General features: G+C 38.3%; 1 protein-coding gene across 3 annotated transcripts in view; it reads left to right on the forward strand.

Moving 5' to 3' along the window:
- The window catches only part of MBOAT2 (membrane bound O-acyltransferase domain containing 2), a 100,745-nt gene that overhangs the window by 61,616 nt on the left and 22,335 nt on the right, over positions 1 to 16,794 (forward strand). For all 3 annotated transcript variants that reach the window (XM_017818132.1, XM_017818134.1, XM_017818133.1), the window contains exons 5-7: positions 3,627 to 3,682; positions 13,782 to 13,836; positions 14,628 to 14,811. In XM_017818132.1, coding sequence (XP_017673621.1) covers positions 3,627 to 3,682; positions 13,782 to 13,836; positions 14,628 to 14,811 — 295 coding nt within the window. The remainder of the gene's footprint in view (positions 1 to 3,626; positions 3,683 to 13,781; positions 13,837 to 14,627; positions 14,812 to 16,794) is intronic.

Here is a 16,794-nt window from a genome sequence, read left to right on the forward strand (position 1 = left end):
TTTCTCTTCTCTTTTTTCCCTAAAGTCTCTGTCTGCTACCACCCATGACAGCATGATGAACCTTGAATTGTGTCTGGCTTACTTGCTTGCCTGGCACAGTCTGATACAACTTTTTGAAGAAAATCTGAATGGTTTATGGAACTTAGCTTTTAACTTCTTTTGGTTCTGGTTTTATGTTAGATATTTAAGAAGGAGAAAGCTAAGGAGGCAGGCACCTGGATGATAAGGTACTCACACAGCCCTTGGAAACAGAAAGTTTTGTTTCTATGTGCCCTCATTTTATATAATGAACTTCTACCTATATTTGACTTAGACTGTATAGGAGCAAAACAGAACCAAATGGGCAAAGTAAAAATAAACCATATTGGTGATTCTTTGTGCTGCAGACACAGAGAAGTGAAGCACAACATTTCTTATAAACAAATTTGCTATTATGATAGTGCTTTTGTTGGTTTAAAGGAGAGTGTGTATTCTGGGGGGAAAAAAGAGGTGGGGAGTATTTGCTACTGCTAAAAATAGTGCATTAAATACTTTTCAGGAATATTATGAATGGCAGTGGTCTTTGTAGTTTAGTATTACCTGTAGTAGAGTTGTACTTGTTAGCCTTGTTGCTTCTCAGTCTTCATAAGTAACGGGCACATAGTCCAGAAACTTAACTTGGAGGCTGAAGCCAAAAGCCTTTATGGTTAAGTTCATCTTTTCTGTCATCTTTATCTTCTTACCTTCTGAAACATCTTTCTACATTTGTCTTACATCCAAGTGTCTGCCTTCAAGCCAGATATCCAAGTTCTAATTGTAGTCAGCAGAGATGTGATCGATGTGGACAGTAGAGTCTGGAGGGCATTTCAGCTGACCCACTACTAAGTATCTACCTGAGCATGAACTGGGTCACTCATCAGATGCCCCTGACTATTGACTAGATCTCCATGGGCTGTAATGAGAGCTTGCAACACAGACAGACGTGTAAATTCACTGAAACTAGATTTACTGATGTTGAATTTATTTCACCATTACAAGTTGAACTGTAATCCAAATGCTATCCCTTCCAGTTCACTGTAGAGCCAAAGTGTACAACATTGGCAGTGATCAAAGCTCTGAGCTGACTCTGGAAATGGTGTAATTGCACTTTGTTGTTGTTCTCTCAAAACTATTAGTAGAGCTTGAGTGCACCGTTTCTCAGACGCAACTGTAACTGCTTTCAGATAGCAGCTGGCTTTGTGACTCTGCTGGTTTTGTGTTAGCTCAGAGATTTCTGCTGGGTCTAAACATGTCCAAAGATTCTCACATCCCATTCCTGGAGGTGTTCAAGGCCAAGTTGGATGGAGCTCTGAGTAACATGGTCTAGTTAAAGATGTCCCTGCCCATGGCAGGGGAGTTGGAACTAGATGATCTTCAAGGTCCGCTTCCAACCCAAACCATTCTATAATACTATGATTTATGAGCTCTGTGCTCTGGACAGAACTGTTCTGAAGCCTAGATCCAACTGTCTGATTGTATGTTTGAGTTGTCAGATTTAAACCACCCTTTCATGCACCAGTTTGGGAGTTGGATGCACATCACATTAAATCTCTGGCATACAGTGCTTATGCTCCCTTGACACCTGAGACAGAGGTTACTTCCAAAACAGGCAGAGAAAGAAAACTTTCCCTAGTTCCAGGGTAAGAGAGTAAGCTCAAGAAAATAACTAAATTTGCCCAACCAGCTGTTGAACCCCAGCATCAGCAAGTTCTTCTAAACATGTTGGCAAGGATTCCTATGGTGGTTAACCCCAAAGGAGCTCTGAATATCTGTTTACCTAGCTATTTCTCCTAATATGCCATGCCCATCTAAGGTGTCCAAGCTGAGAAAATCTGGGAAAAGTTTAAAGGAAAGTCTCAATGCACTGACAATGGAGAAAGCTGAGGAGACCTTGTACTGGAGATGCAATTGCTTGTGCAGAGCTGTGTGGGCCTGGCTGCAGTACTACCAATGAGCCTTCTGCTGCCTCCTTTCTCTTTCTCCCAGCACCTAAAAGGGGTTGTTAAAATCCTGGTTCACAGCCTCACTGTGCCAGGAAGGACTCTTCCTCTTCTAGTCTCTAGATTGTTGCTCCTCAGCCAAATCTTTGATGATACTGGAAGAGCCACTTCAGAAGGCAAAAAAAAACCAAACTGGTGCCTGCTGTGACAACAATGACAGACATATCAGCTGGAATTAGTGTAAGGGCCGACTGGGCTCCTCCTGGGCTCCATCCTTCCACCAGGCAGGATCCATGCTGTCACATGTCTGCTTAATGGGAAAACTCATTATGTTCAGAATCACTTGGGGATTTCTGCCAGCACCAGGCAGGTCTTCAGCTGAAATGCTGGAAAGACATATGAAGGAGTTACCAGACTATCTTGCTTAGTTCTCTTCCTTGATGACCCTTGCTTGTCACTCTAGTCTTCATATCAGGATTTTGGGGCACTGATAATAACAGTAGAATTTTTTTTCCCCAATTGCATTTTGAGGACTGGAAATAATTGTGTGTTTTGAAATAACCATTACTTAAAAAAAAATTAATTTGACAAAATTAATCTGGAAAAATACTGGTGTAGCCCTGTCAATGAAGGAGAACTTGATGGCTTTTGGATTTGTTTTCCTGTGCCAACTTAAATGTGTTATAAAAATGCTAAGTGCACTCAAAACTTGAACAAAACTAATGCCCAATTTACAGTATGATTATTTTGTTGTGCTTTTTTTTGTTTGTTGAGGGTTTTTTGTTGAGTTTTGGTTTTGTGGTTTGGTTGTTTTGTTTTTTTTCGTCCAGCTCACTACTGGGTAAATATAACTCTGATACATTTTTTGAGATCTGATTTCAAAGTTAAATTTCTAAATTCTAGTAGCTTACTTTGTGCAGTCCTCTGTTCTTTCCCTCCCCCAGATTGAGGGTTTTCAATATTGAGATTTACATCATTCAAAAACTCTTAAATACTACGAAGATGGTATAATTTCTCAGTACAAAGCTGAGTTGGATAGCCAGGGAAGAATATTTCTTGGATAGTTTATGATTCACCCAAGTGTACCAAATTCAGAACAAAGGGAACTCTGTTGGAGCCAGCATAATTATACTGGGTTTTTGTTTTGCCAGATATGTTTACTTGAAGCAAATAATAATTCTAGATGGAAAAATTAAGTATAGGACCAAGCGTTAGTAGAAACACTGGAAGTGGTCAGCATACCTAAACAATTTATTTTAATGTTCAACTTTAGTATAATTTTATTGTGTTTTTTTACTGCTGCAGTAACTTGCAATGAATATAATTGCTTTTATTGCCCTTTTTCCTTTACTCTTCTTATGGTAAAAAACAGAAACTACGTTAGTAGAAAATACATGTGAAACACTAGCTGTGTTTGTGGAATCTCATGAAGCAATAAAAGGTGTGAATTATCCAATACTGCATTTAAGGCTTAAATTCTTTTCATTGCATTGAAAACTCTATAATGGTTTGAGCTCAAAAAAATTATTCACTTTGTTCTTGCATTGCAGATCTTCCAGTTTAGAGTAATTAGGCTGGACTACTAGTATAAACTTTCCCTGGTATTTCCATGTGAAAGAAAATCCTGAACTTCTATCTAAATTATTCTTTCTTCCTTTTTTTAAACAGTCCAATGATGATAATTACACAGAAGATCACTAGTTTGGCATTTGAGATTCATGACGGTAAGATTTCTTTACTGTGTTTAATTTTCCATACAAAATAAATTTAAGGAATGTTTGTCATGAGTCAGTGAGTTACTTTAGTCCAGTTTCGTGTTTTAGGTCAAAACATATTTTTCTGTCTCAATTACTTCTTTTGATGCTTACTAATGAAAGTGCTGAGGAGTGTTGCTCAGACTCTACAGAAGCTCTAAAAATGCTGACACTGTGCAGAAGACATGACTTATCAGAAGACCAGTGACACTTCTGGAGTCAGTGACCAAAGACCAGTGACATTCTTTTGGGCTGGATTATTGATCCTGATAGTTAGCTAAGGAATTTCCCAATTCAGAGATCTCTGCTGCTGACAGATAGGTAGAAGAAGCACATGTAATTTCTGTTGTTGAGCATCTTTTGTTTTAAAATGCTAACTGTTGAGCTCTTCCCTAGTTTGTGCCATATATACAGATTTTTATAAAGCCTTTGTATATGTTTCATTTTGTTTACTATCATAATTACACTCACTGCTAACATATTGCTGTGAACAGGGAGATTATCTAATTATGCTTATGTCTTTTCTCCTGTTAGATTTATCCATCAGATAAGTGGGCCTTAGTTGTGACAATGAATCCTAATGTCGGCTTTTGTGGGTAGGGTAGCTAGATGTTTAGTTACCTTTAAATTCAAAGGAGTAATTTTCATTTTAAAGTTTAAAATGCCATCTAATAAATGTGTCCAATTAGATTGAATCACTTGGAGCTACAGCTGTCAGTTGAAGATTTGGGAGTGTAGCCCCAGACACCTGGATCAAGCCACCTGCTGTCCTGAAATTCCTTTAGTAACATTATGTAATTGAGTTTAATATGTTTTTGTCTCACGTGTCCTACCTTTAGTGCTGTTGGTGTTTCATTTTTTTTCCATTCTTGTTAATTTGCACTGGCTAGAGAAGCCTGTAGGCAGCAGCATTCAGGAATATGAAAAAGCAGGAAAACACCTTTTTGTAAGTATTTTTTGTATGAATGAAAATGAGTAATGCTAGGCATATCTAGTCAGTCAAAAAAGTTGATATCTAACTTCCAGAGAAAATATATTCAGAAGTATTAGTCTTGCAATCTATAATTAATTGGACTACAGAGTACACAAGTTAGAGGAAACAGGTTATTATAAGGAAGTAATAGTTCTAGTACCAAAGATACATGCTGCTTCTTAGTAGAAAGAAGTATTCTGAATTTGCTGACATCATGCACAAATAGTGGAGTGGTGGTATGGAACAAGCATGTGAGTGTTCCTGGCAATCTTGAAACAAATGTTTCATTTAGTCGTCTCTATTATTAACTTTCAAAATTAATTAGAAGAGATTTTTTTCCTATTTAAATTAGTTCAAATAATTTGTGTTTTCCTCATAAGCTTATTTTCTGTCTGGATTTCTTGTAGATACTATTGAATTCTGAGTATCAATCTTGAAATTTTGTTCCTTGTTGACTTCTAAAGTCTTTGTCAGCCTATGAGGAGTAGCTGGTAGTATATTGAAAACTTTCTCTCTGGTTGTGTCTGCAATTTAGCAGAATCCTTGACTTGAGTTGGATGATCACAGTTGCAATGTGAACACGACTTTCAAAAGTTGATGTGACCAATGTGAATTCAGGAGCAACTGCTAGTCTGTGTCAGGAGGTAGTAAGAAAAGATGTACAGGGGAAACTAAGATTGCATTGAAGCAAAGTTTTTTAACTACAGACAACTTAAAAGGGATCCTTCACAAGAAATTAGTGAAAACAAGCCTGCTGTCAGTGGGCTTTTGTTCACTGTACAAAGGTCCATGCTTCTACCTGAAGTTACTTAGAGATAGACTGACAGGAGAGGAGATAGTGTTGAAAACATTCTTCTAAGTGATTAATGGCACACTGAGCCTCTAGTCAGATCAGCTTGGCTATATTAATCACCAATCACTTTATTTTCCTCCCTCTTTTTTTACCAGTAGATCCAAGGAGAGGTAATGAAAATAAACAGCTGAAAAAGTGTTGGTGAAAGTTCTTGGTAAACTTCAAGACTCTACTTGTAATTAGGTTTGTTTTGTGGTAAAGGCAAGACTTGATCTTGCCATGGCAGCCAGTTCCTTGTGTTGAGCTGTTTTAGTGATGCATTGGAAGGTCCTGGAGTGAACTGAACGTTATCAGGAAGGCCACTCACTCACACTGCATATGAAAGAGTCTGTCTAGCTAAGTGGATTTGCTAAAAATTAGTATGGAATCCCATAAATAAATAACAACTACCCCTATAACTGTTACACCCCTGTGCTGTTACTGTGAGGGGGATTTTTAAGCAGGAAAACTCTATGGAAGTTCCATAGGATTAATGTAAGTTCACTGTATAATACAGACTTCTCAGAAGTTTGTGTGGATCATAAATTTACACCTGAAGAAATTTGGAGTATGCCTTTCATGTATTGTGATTTACATTTTGAACTTCAGTCTTTGATAGTTCTCACTTTACAGTTTCTCAGATAAGCACTGTCAAAAATGAGTAGTCAGTGTAGTCAGTCACTTGCTTTGTATTTTTTGCTGATTATCTTTGGCATCTCACATGTATATTCTAAAGGCAGAATACATGATTTGTATTGTACATGCGCCACCAGACTATTGGTGTCCATATTTATTCTTTATGGCAAGATTTAGATTTATTTCTGCAACACTAATGACAGAGTTAGGGGAGAAACAGAAATTTTTTGTACTTTAGATCCTATAATCTGGAGCACTTTTTAATCAAATTTAAAACTAGCATATTTTGGAGAAGAAAAGTTGCGTTGCAGTTGTTTTAGAAGCAGGGGGGTTGTCTAGAAGGGCTATAAAATGGAGGATTTGACTTGCATGAGAAGTTTCTAGCTATGAGGTGGTGGCAAGTAGAGAAGCCTTTAGCAATTGTACTTATAAGGTACTAAAAGTTAAGCAGGGGAGATGGAGAGATACTGTCACTTCTTAGCTTTGTATCTTGCAATGAGTTCACATGGCATTCTCCCTCTTTTTTTTGCTTATAACCCACTCATCCCCACTCATGAGCCTCACTCATTTTATTGCAATTCTGTGTGAGATTAAGGATCTTTTCCAGAAATACCCATATCCAAATCCAACCTCACTAATCTGTATGCACTTTGGCAGCTTGTTTTTAATTCTAGTCCTTAAGGAATCTTAAACAAAGATTCTCCTCAAATGTTTGTACTCATAACCCATCGAAGGACTGGAGGTCACAATGTAGTTACTTTTATATCTCCAGAAGATTCAGTCAGCAGAACTAGGGAACATTAGATTTGATTTTGATATTTAAAAGGAAAAAACAAATATCTCAAAGTTTTTTACCCAACCCTGTTGTTATTTATTTTCTCTAATTTAAATAATACAGGAAACTTTAAAGAAAACAAATGGTTATTTTTTTAAAATTAAAATAAACATGATATATAATTTTTTCCAAATTATTTCTTCATATTATGATGTTACACTCATCCATAAAAATGTGTGGCTAGATATAGGTAAGAAACCAGAATCGTAATCCATTTTATTCTGTCAGCTTCTTCTTGGTTGCCAGGGGCTGTTCTCACATGCTTTCTAACCACAAAACTCTTTATTCTTGTGTGTGTAACTGTAGTGGGTTGACCCTGGGCTGGATGCCAGGTACCCACTAAAGCTGCTCTCTCACTCCCCTCTGCAACTGGACAGAGGAGAGAAAAAAAACAGTGAAGGGTTCATGAGTTAAGAGCTGGGAGAGGTCGCTTACTGATCACCATCATGGGCAAAACAAACTCCAAGTGGGGATATTAATTGAATTTATTACTAACAGGGTCAGAGCAAAAGAGTGAGAAGTAAAATAATCTTAAAAACACCTTTCCCCCACCCCTCCTTGCTTCCAAAATTCTACCTCCTTCCCCCCAGCAGTGCAGGGAGACAGGGAATGGGGGTTGTGGTCAGTTGTTGTTTCTGCCACTGGTCAGGGAGAGGAGTCCTTCCTTCCCCTGCTCCTGTGGGGTCCCTCCCCTGGGAGACAGTCCTTCATGGACCTCTCCAGAGTGAGTCCATCCCACAGGCAACAGTTCTTCCTAAACTGCTGTCCCGTGGGTCACTCCTCCATGGGGTGCAGTCCTTCATGAATGAGCTGTACTGACGTGGGTCCCCCACAGGGGCCACAAGTCCTACCAGGGAAAAAGTCCTACTTGCTCCAGCATGGGGTCCTCTCTCCACGGCCTGAGGGTCTCCAGCAGGACCCTGCTCCATCTTGGGCCTCCCACAGGGTCACAGCCTCCTTCATGCATCCACCTGCTCCAGCAAGGGCTCCTCCATGGGCTGCAGGTTGGTCTCTGCACCCTGATGGTCCTCCATGGGCTGCAGGGGCACAGCTGCTCCACTATGGGCTGCACCACGGGCCCCAGGGACCTCAGCTCTGGTGCCTGGAGCACCTCCTGTCCCTCCTGCACTGACCTTGGTGTCTACCTTGTTGTTCCCATGTTCTCACTTCCCTGGCTGGAATTTTCACCTGCGCAACAACCTTAAATATGTTCTTAACTATGTTATCACAGAGGTGTTACTATTGCTCCTGATTGGCTCAGCCTTGGCCAGCAGCAGGAAGCCCATCCTGGATCTGGCTGGCATTGGCTCCACCAAGCAGGAGAAGCTTCTGGCAGCTTCTAACAGAAGCCACCCCTGTAGCCCCCTGCTAACAAAACCCAGCCACAGAAACCCACTACATTAACCTTCTCCCATCCCTTGTGCCTTGGGTTTCAGCTCTGTAGTTGCTTTTCCGGGATTATTGCTTGCTTTTTTCCGTAATTATTGTTTCTTCTTTGTATCTGGCACTCTCCATTTTTAAAAGCAATAGATTAAACATTGATGCAGATCTGGCAAGGCACTGCTTTTACTTACTGTGAGAGCTAAAAGAAGATAAGGAGTGCAGTGAATGTGCAACTTGAAGGCCTTTTTTTTTAAAATTTTACCTCTGCCTTAGCAAAATATAGTTAAAGGCTAGTCTTACTCCAGTGTTTTAGGTCACAGTTGCTTTGCTCCAACAGTATGCTATTAGGACAATGGCTGGATTATTTTATGCTGTTTTCCCTCATATTGCTATTGTAATATTGCAAAGTTGTAAGATTTCCAAATAGGCTATTCCAAATAGGCTATTTGAGCCCATTTCTCCTTGTGAAATAATGAAAATATAGTCTTTGTCCAATATGGCCCCTGAGAGGAGAGATATTTCAATGCATAGATGAAATATATGGAAAATGTGAAGAAGGTGAGAAAAAAAAAGTGAAGAAACTTTTTCATAAACACTGTACTAGTTGTCACAGTCTTAATTATTTATTGCTACCCACCTCATCAGGTTATGTTTCTACGTGGTACACTTGGGAGGTTTTTCAGCCAATGCTTTTTTTCTTTCTTTTTTATTTTAAGTAGAAAGTAAGTTTCTTGTTGGTTTGCAGCTAGTGAGCAGTCCCATCCAAGCTGAGTACCTGCTATTATGTTAGTAGTAATGGTTTTGTTAGCTGTTCTTGAACAATGGAATAGTGTCAGAAGTGTCAAAGATAATTTCTTGATTTAGTTGATGAAAATGTTTCTTTATTTTCAGTTAACTTTTACTTCTCTCAAAGGCAAATAATTCTAATATTCAGCAGAGATCTTTCTAAAGGCTGACAGACAACTTTAATATTGGTCTGCTCTGGCTTAAAGGGTAGAAATGTGGATGTCCTGAAGCGCTGGACAGCTTATGTGTTTCTGTATGTGAGATGTAATAATTCAAGTTTATTTTAAGTAGATACCTTAAAACCAGAACAGGATTACCAGGCTGAATTGCTGATTGCCACAATGTGACACCACAATAAAAAGGGAAATACCATGTTTTGGTCAACTTACTTTTCAGATTGGGTTTTTTTGGTTCTTTTTTTGTAATGACAGAGGTCAGTTAAGAATGTTACATTTATGAATTATTATGTCTTTTTAAAAGTGCATTTGGATGATTGCTGTTGTTCAGTTTTCTCTTGGCTATACTTTCACAACTCTTGAGGCAGAGAAATGTGTGCTTATGTATGTAGAAATAAATACTCATAAGGATTTTTGATAGGTCGTCATGACCCAGTTCCACTTTATAAATCTTTCTATTAGAGAAAAAAATTTGCAGCTGTTTAACCAAGAATGTTGTTTTCTGATATTTCTGTTAATTGTATAAGTGAAACTGCCATGGTGGGTGGTGCTTTGGGGTTTTTTTTTTGGTAACTTGATGCTTTCTTATACCTAGGAGTTTCTCTTACTGATCTCTTTCCAATAGTCTCTTGATTTCTTTTTTATTTTTTTTATTTTTAAAGTGCTCCCTTTTGTGATCGTGACATTATGGTCATTATTATTTCAGTATCAGTTATGAAATAATTTTTATTACAGTGTGTCATTAGCAGTTAAAGGAATGAGATTGTATTTTTCCCCTTCTAAGTCTTCAAGTATTGCTCTGGGCCTGCGTTTGCTTGCATGGCTCTCTGGATATCACGACTTCTAAATTTTCTTGCTTTTTGTAGTTTTTTTTTTCAATTTTGCTCAGTGGGTATCTATACCTATTTGCTTTTGTTGCTGCCAATGTTCTAGTAACAGTTAAAACTCTTACTGTCTGTATTTCTTCAGGTCTTAAAATATTTTAATAACACCATCCATTTGGGCTTAGCTGGTGATCTGTTTCAGAACCTCAAAATTTATTGCAATAGGATCTCCATGTTTATTATTAATGTAATATAACCTTATGTCTAAGCATTATTAGTTACTGATTAGCCAGTTTTCCATGCAAATACAAAAGTGGATAAGTTTAACCACAAAGCTGGGATGGTGCCATGGTATGATTGTAAACATTGTATTATCATAGTGAGAGCACAGTAGGAGTCATATTATCCCTTAATAAAGCCTCTATGGCAGGATAGCTGTGTGTGCCTGAAGATGTTGGTTTTGTTACCATTAGGATATGAGCTCTTGAGAGGGAATGAAAAGATGAAACTTCCTCATGACCTAGACCACTAGGGATAAATTTTATTACCGATGATTTACAAAATTCTTTTACCAAGTGAGGAACACAGGAGTATTTCCTGCTTTATGGATGAGAAAATAGAGTTATAGTTGCTGAATGGCCAAATTGTTTCACCTCTCTAACAGATGTTCGATAAAACCCATTTTCTCAAATCTCCACTGTGTGATTTGGTATCAACTAAGAGCTGCAGCTATTGTGGCAGTATCCTGCTTTAGGATAGGAGAAAACAAGTCTTATAATCCCCAAAGAAAAGTTACAAACCCACATGAGTGCCCTAGCAGCAGTGTGCTGCCAAAGTGGGGGTTCTTCATCTCCAATGTGTAGGTAGGGAACAGCTGTGATTTATGAGGTCTCTGTTCCCATGGGCTTACACTGCCTGGGAAATATTGAGTGTATATATATTAATTCATCTCATTTTGGATAAACATCAATGTAAGAGCACCTTTTACATATACATTTTCTATGATTTAAAAAATTTTATCAATAGCCCCCTGAAAGCTTTCAAGAGTATGACAGAGATCAATGGTTTCCTTGTTCTTGTGTGCTGTGCAAAGATGATAAATGGGCTTTCAAGGCACTGAGAAGGTATTTAAAAAAAAAGTGGGGAAAGCCACTAAACTGGCCTCAAAGAATCTGCTGGCTGAAGGGAAATCTTAGTGAGATAGGGAAATGAAAAATTAATGGAGGCTTACTTGTAAGCAGTATGTTTGAGACAGCAAGAGCATTGCTTACCGGGTTATTTGAGCCTTAACTGAGTTCTTATTTATGTCTGTACATATATATATATATATAACTGGAACCCATTTTAAATTGGCCAGTTCTTTCCTCCTCACCCCTCCAAAACCACAGATCATATTTCAGTGGTTAGATTCTTCTATTTAAGGTTTGAGGATTTTTTTCCTCCTTTTTTATACCACATCAATGGTGTGAAATCTTTCATTTGACTAATTACCTTTGCTTCATTTGACTAGTGGCTAGTCTGGCTTTATGCGAGTTAATTTGGACACACTTGGTGATCTCTTCCTCCTTCTGACTTAAGGGTAGAATACTCATATGGAATATAATGGCAAAGGGGGCTCCTGCTCCAGTCAGTTTGCATTGTGTAGACTGTGAGAAACTGAAAGCTCTGCATGGGACACTTCTCTACACTAGCCATATTGTGGAATCTGCATCTCTCTATGGGCATGTCACGCAAAAAGGGGCAGAAAAGATCTATCACCTTACAAGGCATCTTTGTGTTAAATTTCTGTTTAAGTTTGTGTTAAATTCAGAGATTCACTACCTGAGAACTGTAATCTTTATGGCCTTAAAGGTTACACAGTCTTTCAAAATGCTTGACATTTTTTATTCGGTACCTTTATCAGCATAGAAATCTTTGCTATAGCACCGAGGAGAAGATGTGAAAATGTAACAATGAAGATGAGAAGGTGCCTGCATGAAGTTAGGGCATGATACTTTGTTCTTCAGTTACTGAACTTACTCTTGAGTGAGTATGGATGAGGGTAACTTTCCACTGTGAAGGGTCAGGAGCAAGGAAGACATTTTTCCAGGTCATATTGAAAGAGAGGAGATGGCAAGTTGCTAACCCCTCTGTATTCTTGGCTTTGTTGAAGACTAGAAGTGTGGTTTTGAAGTTGTGTGTATAGGTCACAGTCACACTGGAGTCACACTGAGGCAACAGAGTTATCTTGTCTTTAGATAACAAGTGTTTCCATGAGTCACAGAATTAAATTAGGTTTTACTTCCCCCCAGCCCCTCAATCTTTTTTTTGTCATAAGTCTGACTGAGTTTGATATCTAAAAAAGAAGTTGGCTGCAGTTGAAACTTTCCTTATACTTGGATCAAGTATAAGGGCTCCCCTCTGTGGATATACTGGAATTGAGGAGTGGGGTCGAAGGCAACCATTCGATGAGAGGAGGAGTAGGAGGATCTTCTTTAGAAACACCTGTTTTCATAAAGCACATTGGGATTTCATATCTATATTACCTCTACTCTCATCAAACTTGTTTGGAAGTTGGCTGTTGGGTTTGAGCACTGCTATGGAGGAAGATAACTGAAGTTGGATTTCATAAGCTTCATTTCCTTTAGGAAGCTATGTGCATAAAAATAAAGTTTTTAGTGGCAAAGAAAAATTGTAAATGTGAACAGCAGGGAATGGCTGCATGTGGGAATGTGAGCCACTGGAGAGGCAGCAGGAAGAGATGAAGGGGTCATTTTGGCAGGCAGTGCTGTCTGGTATAAACCAGGGCTGTCTGAAGGCGGGAGCTCTACTTTTTTGTGCCTCTGAATTAGACTATTTCATAATAATTTAAAGTGTTAAAAATAATATTTTTTACTTTTCTGTTTTATGGGAGTACAGATTTTGAAGACTCATTTTCAGGGATAGGTCGCTAGCATTTCAGGAAGAGCCACATATGGCAAGAAGGTAAATTCAGTCTTGCTGCTGAACTTGGACTTGGCCTGCCCCCTTCTGCTAGCAGTGGTTAGGGCTTCTTGTTAGTGCTTGTGAAAAAGACTTTACTGCCGTGCCTGCCTCACTGGACCTTGGTCACAACCTTTACTTGCAGGGAAAAGGTGCTCTTGAGGTTTGCCTTAAGTTTAGAATTGCTGAAATCTGTCTTGGGCTGTGTTCATTCTACGCATCAATATTGTAATGACTAATGTAATGTCCCTGGGTTGCTGCAATGTTGAAATGGTTTTGGGGCTTCTCTAGTTTCCAGGACTGGGAATAAAGAGTTTTAAAACCTGCAGACTTTGAAGTCTTAACCAGTGTAGGAGAATTGGTTTTGTCAACACTTAACACAAGTTGTCTTAATGCTTTCCTGAAATCCATGTGATTTCAGGTTTAGGCGCTGCAGGATATAACTGAAGATACAAAAGTTTGTAATTCTATCAACAGTAAGAATTGTTTGATCCAACTCCAGCAAAAATGTTATGTGACATAATACCTCTGAAATTGCTTGAGGGGTTAAGAAATTACATTGCAGCATGAGGCTTGCTCTGCTGAGTAAATAAACAGCTAATTAATGAGTGTGTGGGGGTTTAGCGTTTCTTTATATTTTCTTTTTCCCGTCCTCTTCCCCAGGAATGTTTCGGAAAAATGAAGACTTGACTCCATCACAGAGGTGTTTGGCTGTAAGGTAGGCTTTCTCACATTTCTGCTTTGGGGCTGTTTTGTGTGCTTTATTAATGCTCTGTGCAATTTCTACAGATCACATTCAAGACAGAGAGTTTACAAGCCCATGTAAAACAGATCCATGCTTTTTATATTTGTAGCTTAATTTGTACATCTATTCTTCCAAAAAATATCACTAGAAGTAGGTTTTATACTTATTTAGGAAAAGCATTATAAGTTCAATGCAGTGTATGCAAATTAATGTCATATCAGACAGGAGACTAGTTAACAATACACATATGAAGTAGCTGGTGAAGAAACATGCTTGTTTAATTCTGTTTTTCAGTATTTAACTTACCCTTTCTCCTTTCTTTATTCAGGAGACTTGAAAATAGTGTGTTGTCTTGGGCAAGAGAGGCTTGATTTGAGACATTTGCTTTAATTGAAATTATTGCCAGTTAACACAAGGCTTTGTTTATTGATTCAAAATAGAGAATCTAATACAGTTGAACAAACAGAGAAACAGCCTTCCCTTTCCTTCCCCAGGCTCAGCTTCAGTCAAACACCTCTGCTGGGCAAGGACAGGGTCATTAGAGTTCAGGAGGTCTGTCTGAAAATGCTCAGTATGGATTGGAAAGAAATTCTGTGTGTAGAATGTTTCAAGCTGTGATTACAGAAGACACATAAACTGCTTTCGTACATGTGTTTTTTACTGCAATCAGAGTAAGAGATAACATGGAGTATGACTTTTCCTACTGTGGAAATTCTGTAGAACTACACATCCCATCTCACGAGTTGCTTGTCTTTGAATTACAGACGCATGCCAAGTCTACTGGAGTATTTAAGTTACAACTGTAATTTCATGGGTATCCTGGCAGGCCCGTTATGCTCTTACAAAGACTATATTACTTTCATTGAAGGCAGATCATACCAACTGCAACAGTCTGAAGCAAATGGGAAGGAAGATACAAAATATGAACAAACGGATCCTTCCCCAAATGTAAGATGTGTGACTCTTGCAGTGCTGATGCTTACGTAATCATTGCATGAAAAGCTTGGTTTGCACTCTTCATTTACAGGCATAACTTCTGAGCTCTATCTGGAGTTCATTCATCAACAGAATACTTTCCTGCTCAAAAAGTTATATGCTTATTTTTTTAAGGCAGGTTTTCTCCATGGTTTCCAGACTGGATCTTGTGGATAAAAACAGATTAAATTGGAGCTTCCTAACAAGCTTATATGGTAAAAAGCCATATTTAAATTAAAACAGTTCATGCACGTTTCCTTCAAAGCATATACTGTGCTGAAAAAAAAAAGTCCTGGTAAGGAGAAAGTGCACAATTTGTTGTTTGAAAGCTGATGAGAGTTCCAGCAAGGTTTCATGAATGTTCTCAAATTACGTTGGTTTTTAATGTTTATTTGCAACAAGTCGAAAACAGTCATATGTAACAAATTGAAAAACAGTCAAAGAGAAATAGTTTCATTTTTTAGGCTTTGAATCATGTAGAGAAAAGATACTGAAGGTGTAGTTAAAGGTATACTAGCCATAACACTATGAATAGTATTCTTAGCCACATAATTCTTTTTTTTCTCCTTGTTCCTCTACTGGAAAAGAGACCAAATGGATAAATAAGATAGTCCAGTTGATCATGCCTAGCAAGAGAGATTGTATGACCTGAATTAAAATCAAAAGCTCACAAAGCTTGTTACTTTTAAAATTCAATCCCATTAGTTTAATGATCAGAATACTGGATATTATCTTTTCACTCTTTTCGTATTCTCTTAAGTAGAAGTGTATCAGACGTGTACATTTGTGTGTGCCTAGGATAATTATTAACACACATAAGAAGCAGAATTATCATGGGGTCAGCTGGAACACTTCAGATAGATGGCTTTTGCTAATTCCAGTGCCAGTTACCCATGTTCTTCTTATCTTGTGGATCACCAACTGTTGCTGGAGCAGATAAAGGCGTTCCCACACGTAGCTGCTTGTCTCATCCTGCTATCTAGAGATTATGTCCCACAGCTGGGCCAACAGAGAGTGCTTCCCCATCAGTCGTGGCATCTCCAACCACTTCCACCCTTTGAAAGTGGATGAGGATTCTTTGCAGTTCCATTCTACCCATCTGATGTGGTTGTAGTAACTTGCACCACAGGAATGTAAAAGAGTGGCTGGAGGATGATAACACTTCAAACTGCTCCACAAGTTGACAAAGCACAGAAGCTCACACAGGTGTGCTGTGGAGCGAGTAGTTAGGAAGGGTGAAAGACGGGAAGAATTCCTTGCATAGATTGTGGCACCACACGGTCCATACTCTGCATGGATGTGTTGTATTGACGAAATTGCAGACACTTCTTTTGTTTCTAAATGTTGTTTTGGCTCAGTAAAGTCCGTGTACTAAAATCCTATTTCTGCAGAAAAATGTTATGTAGTAAAATTATTGCAAATATATGGAATTAAACCAAATCTACCCATATCAGTACTTTCCGGACATGCATCTACTAATTGCCTGATAGGATTTCCTGGCTTTTTATCACATAATCTTGCTAGCAATCTGGACAAAGTCAATAGGAATAAATGTAAACCTATGATGGCTTCTTCTTTCAGGTAAGCGGTTTTCCTTAAAACAATTGCTCTTAAGATGCTTGAAACTTTTTGCAATTTATGCTGCATTAGCTTTTGACATAAAAACAAAGAGAAGCTGTTTATGCTCTTGATACTCTATCTGCCAACTGGTGTTAGAGAAATTTGGCTGCATTTTATAACACCAGTGAGTATTGTGTGCTTTGGAGAAATATGAATGATAGCATTTCACTGCATTTGCTGCATCAAATAAAATATTCATTGTCTTGTTGTAGAAGAATGTTTAAATACCATTAACTTTGTATAAATACTTAAAATTTGTTCCTTGATTCTCATGTTATTATTTCAAGAAGAATAAATTGTTAGGTAACTATAAAAAAGAAATTAAATGTAATGGGG

Source organism: Lepidothrix coronata, unplaced genomic scaffold, assembly GCF_001604755.1.
Source record: "Lepidothrix coronata isolate B3197 unplaced genomic scaffold, Lepidothrix_coronata-1.0 Scaffold65, whole genome shotgun sequence".
In the NCBI taxonomy this organism is placed as follows: domain Eukaryota; kingdom Metazoa; phylum Chordata; class Aves; order Passeriformes; family Pipridae; genus Lepidothrix; species Lepidothrix coronata.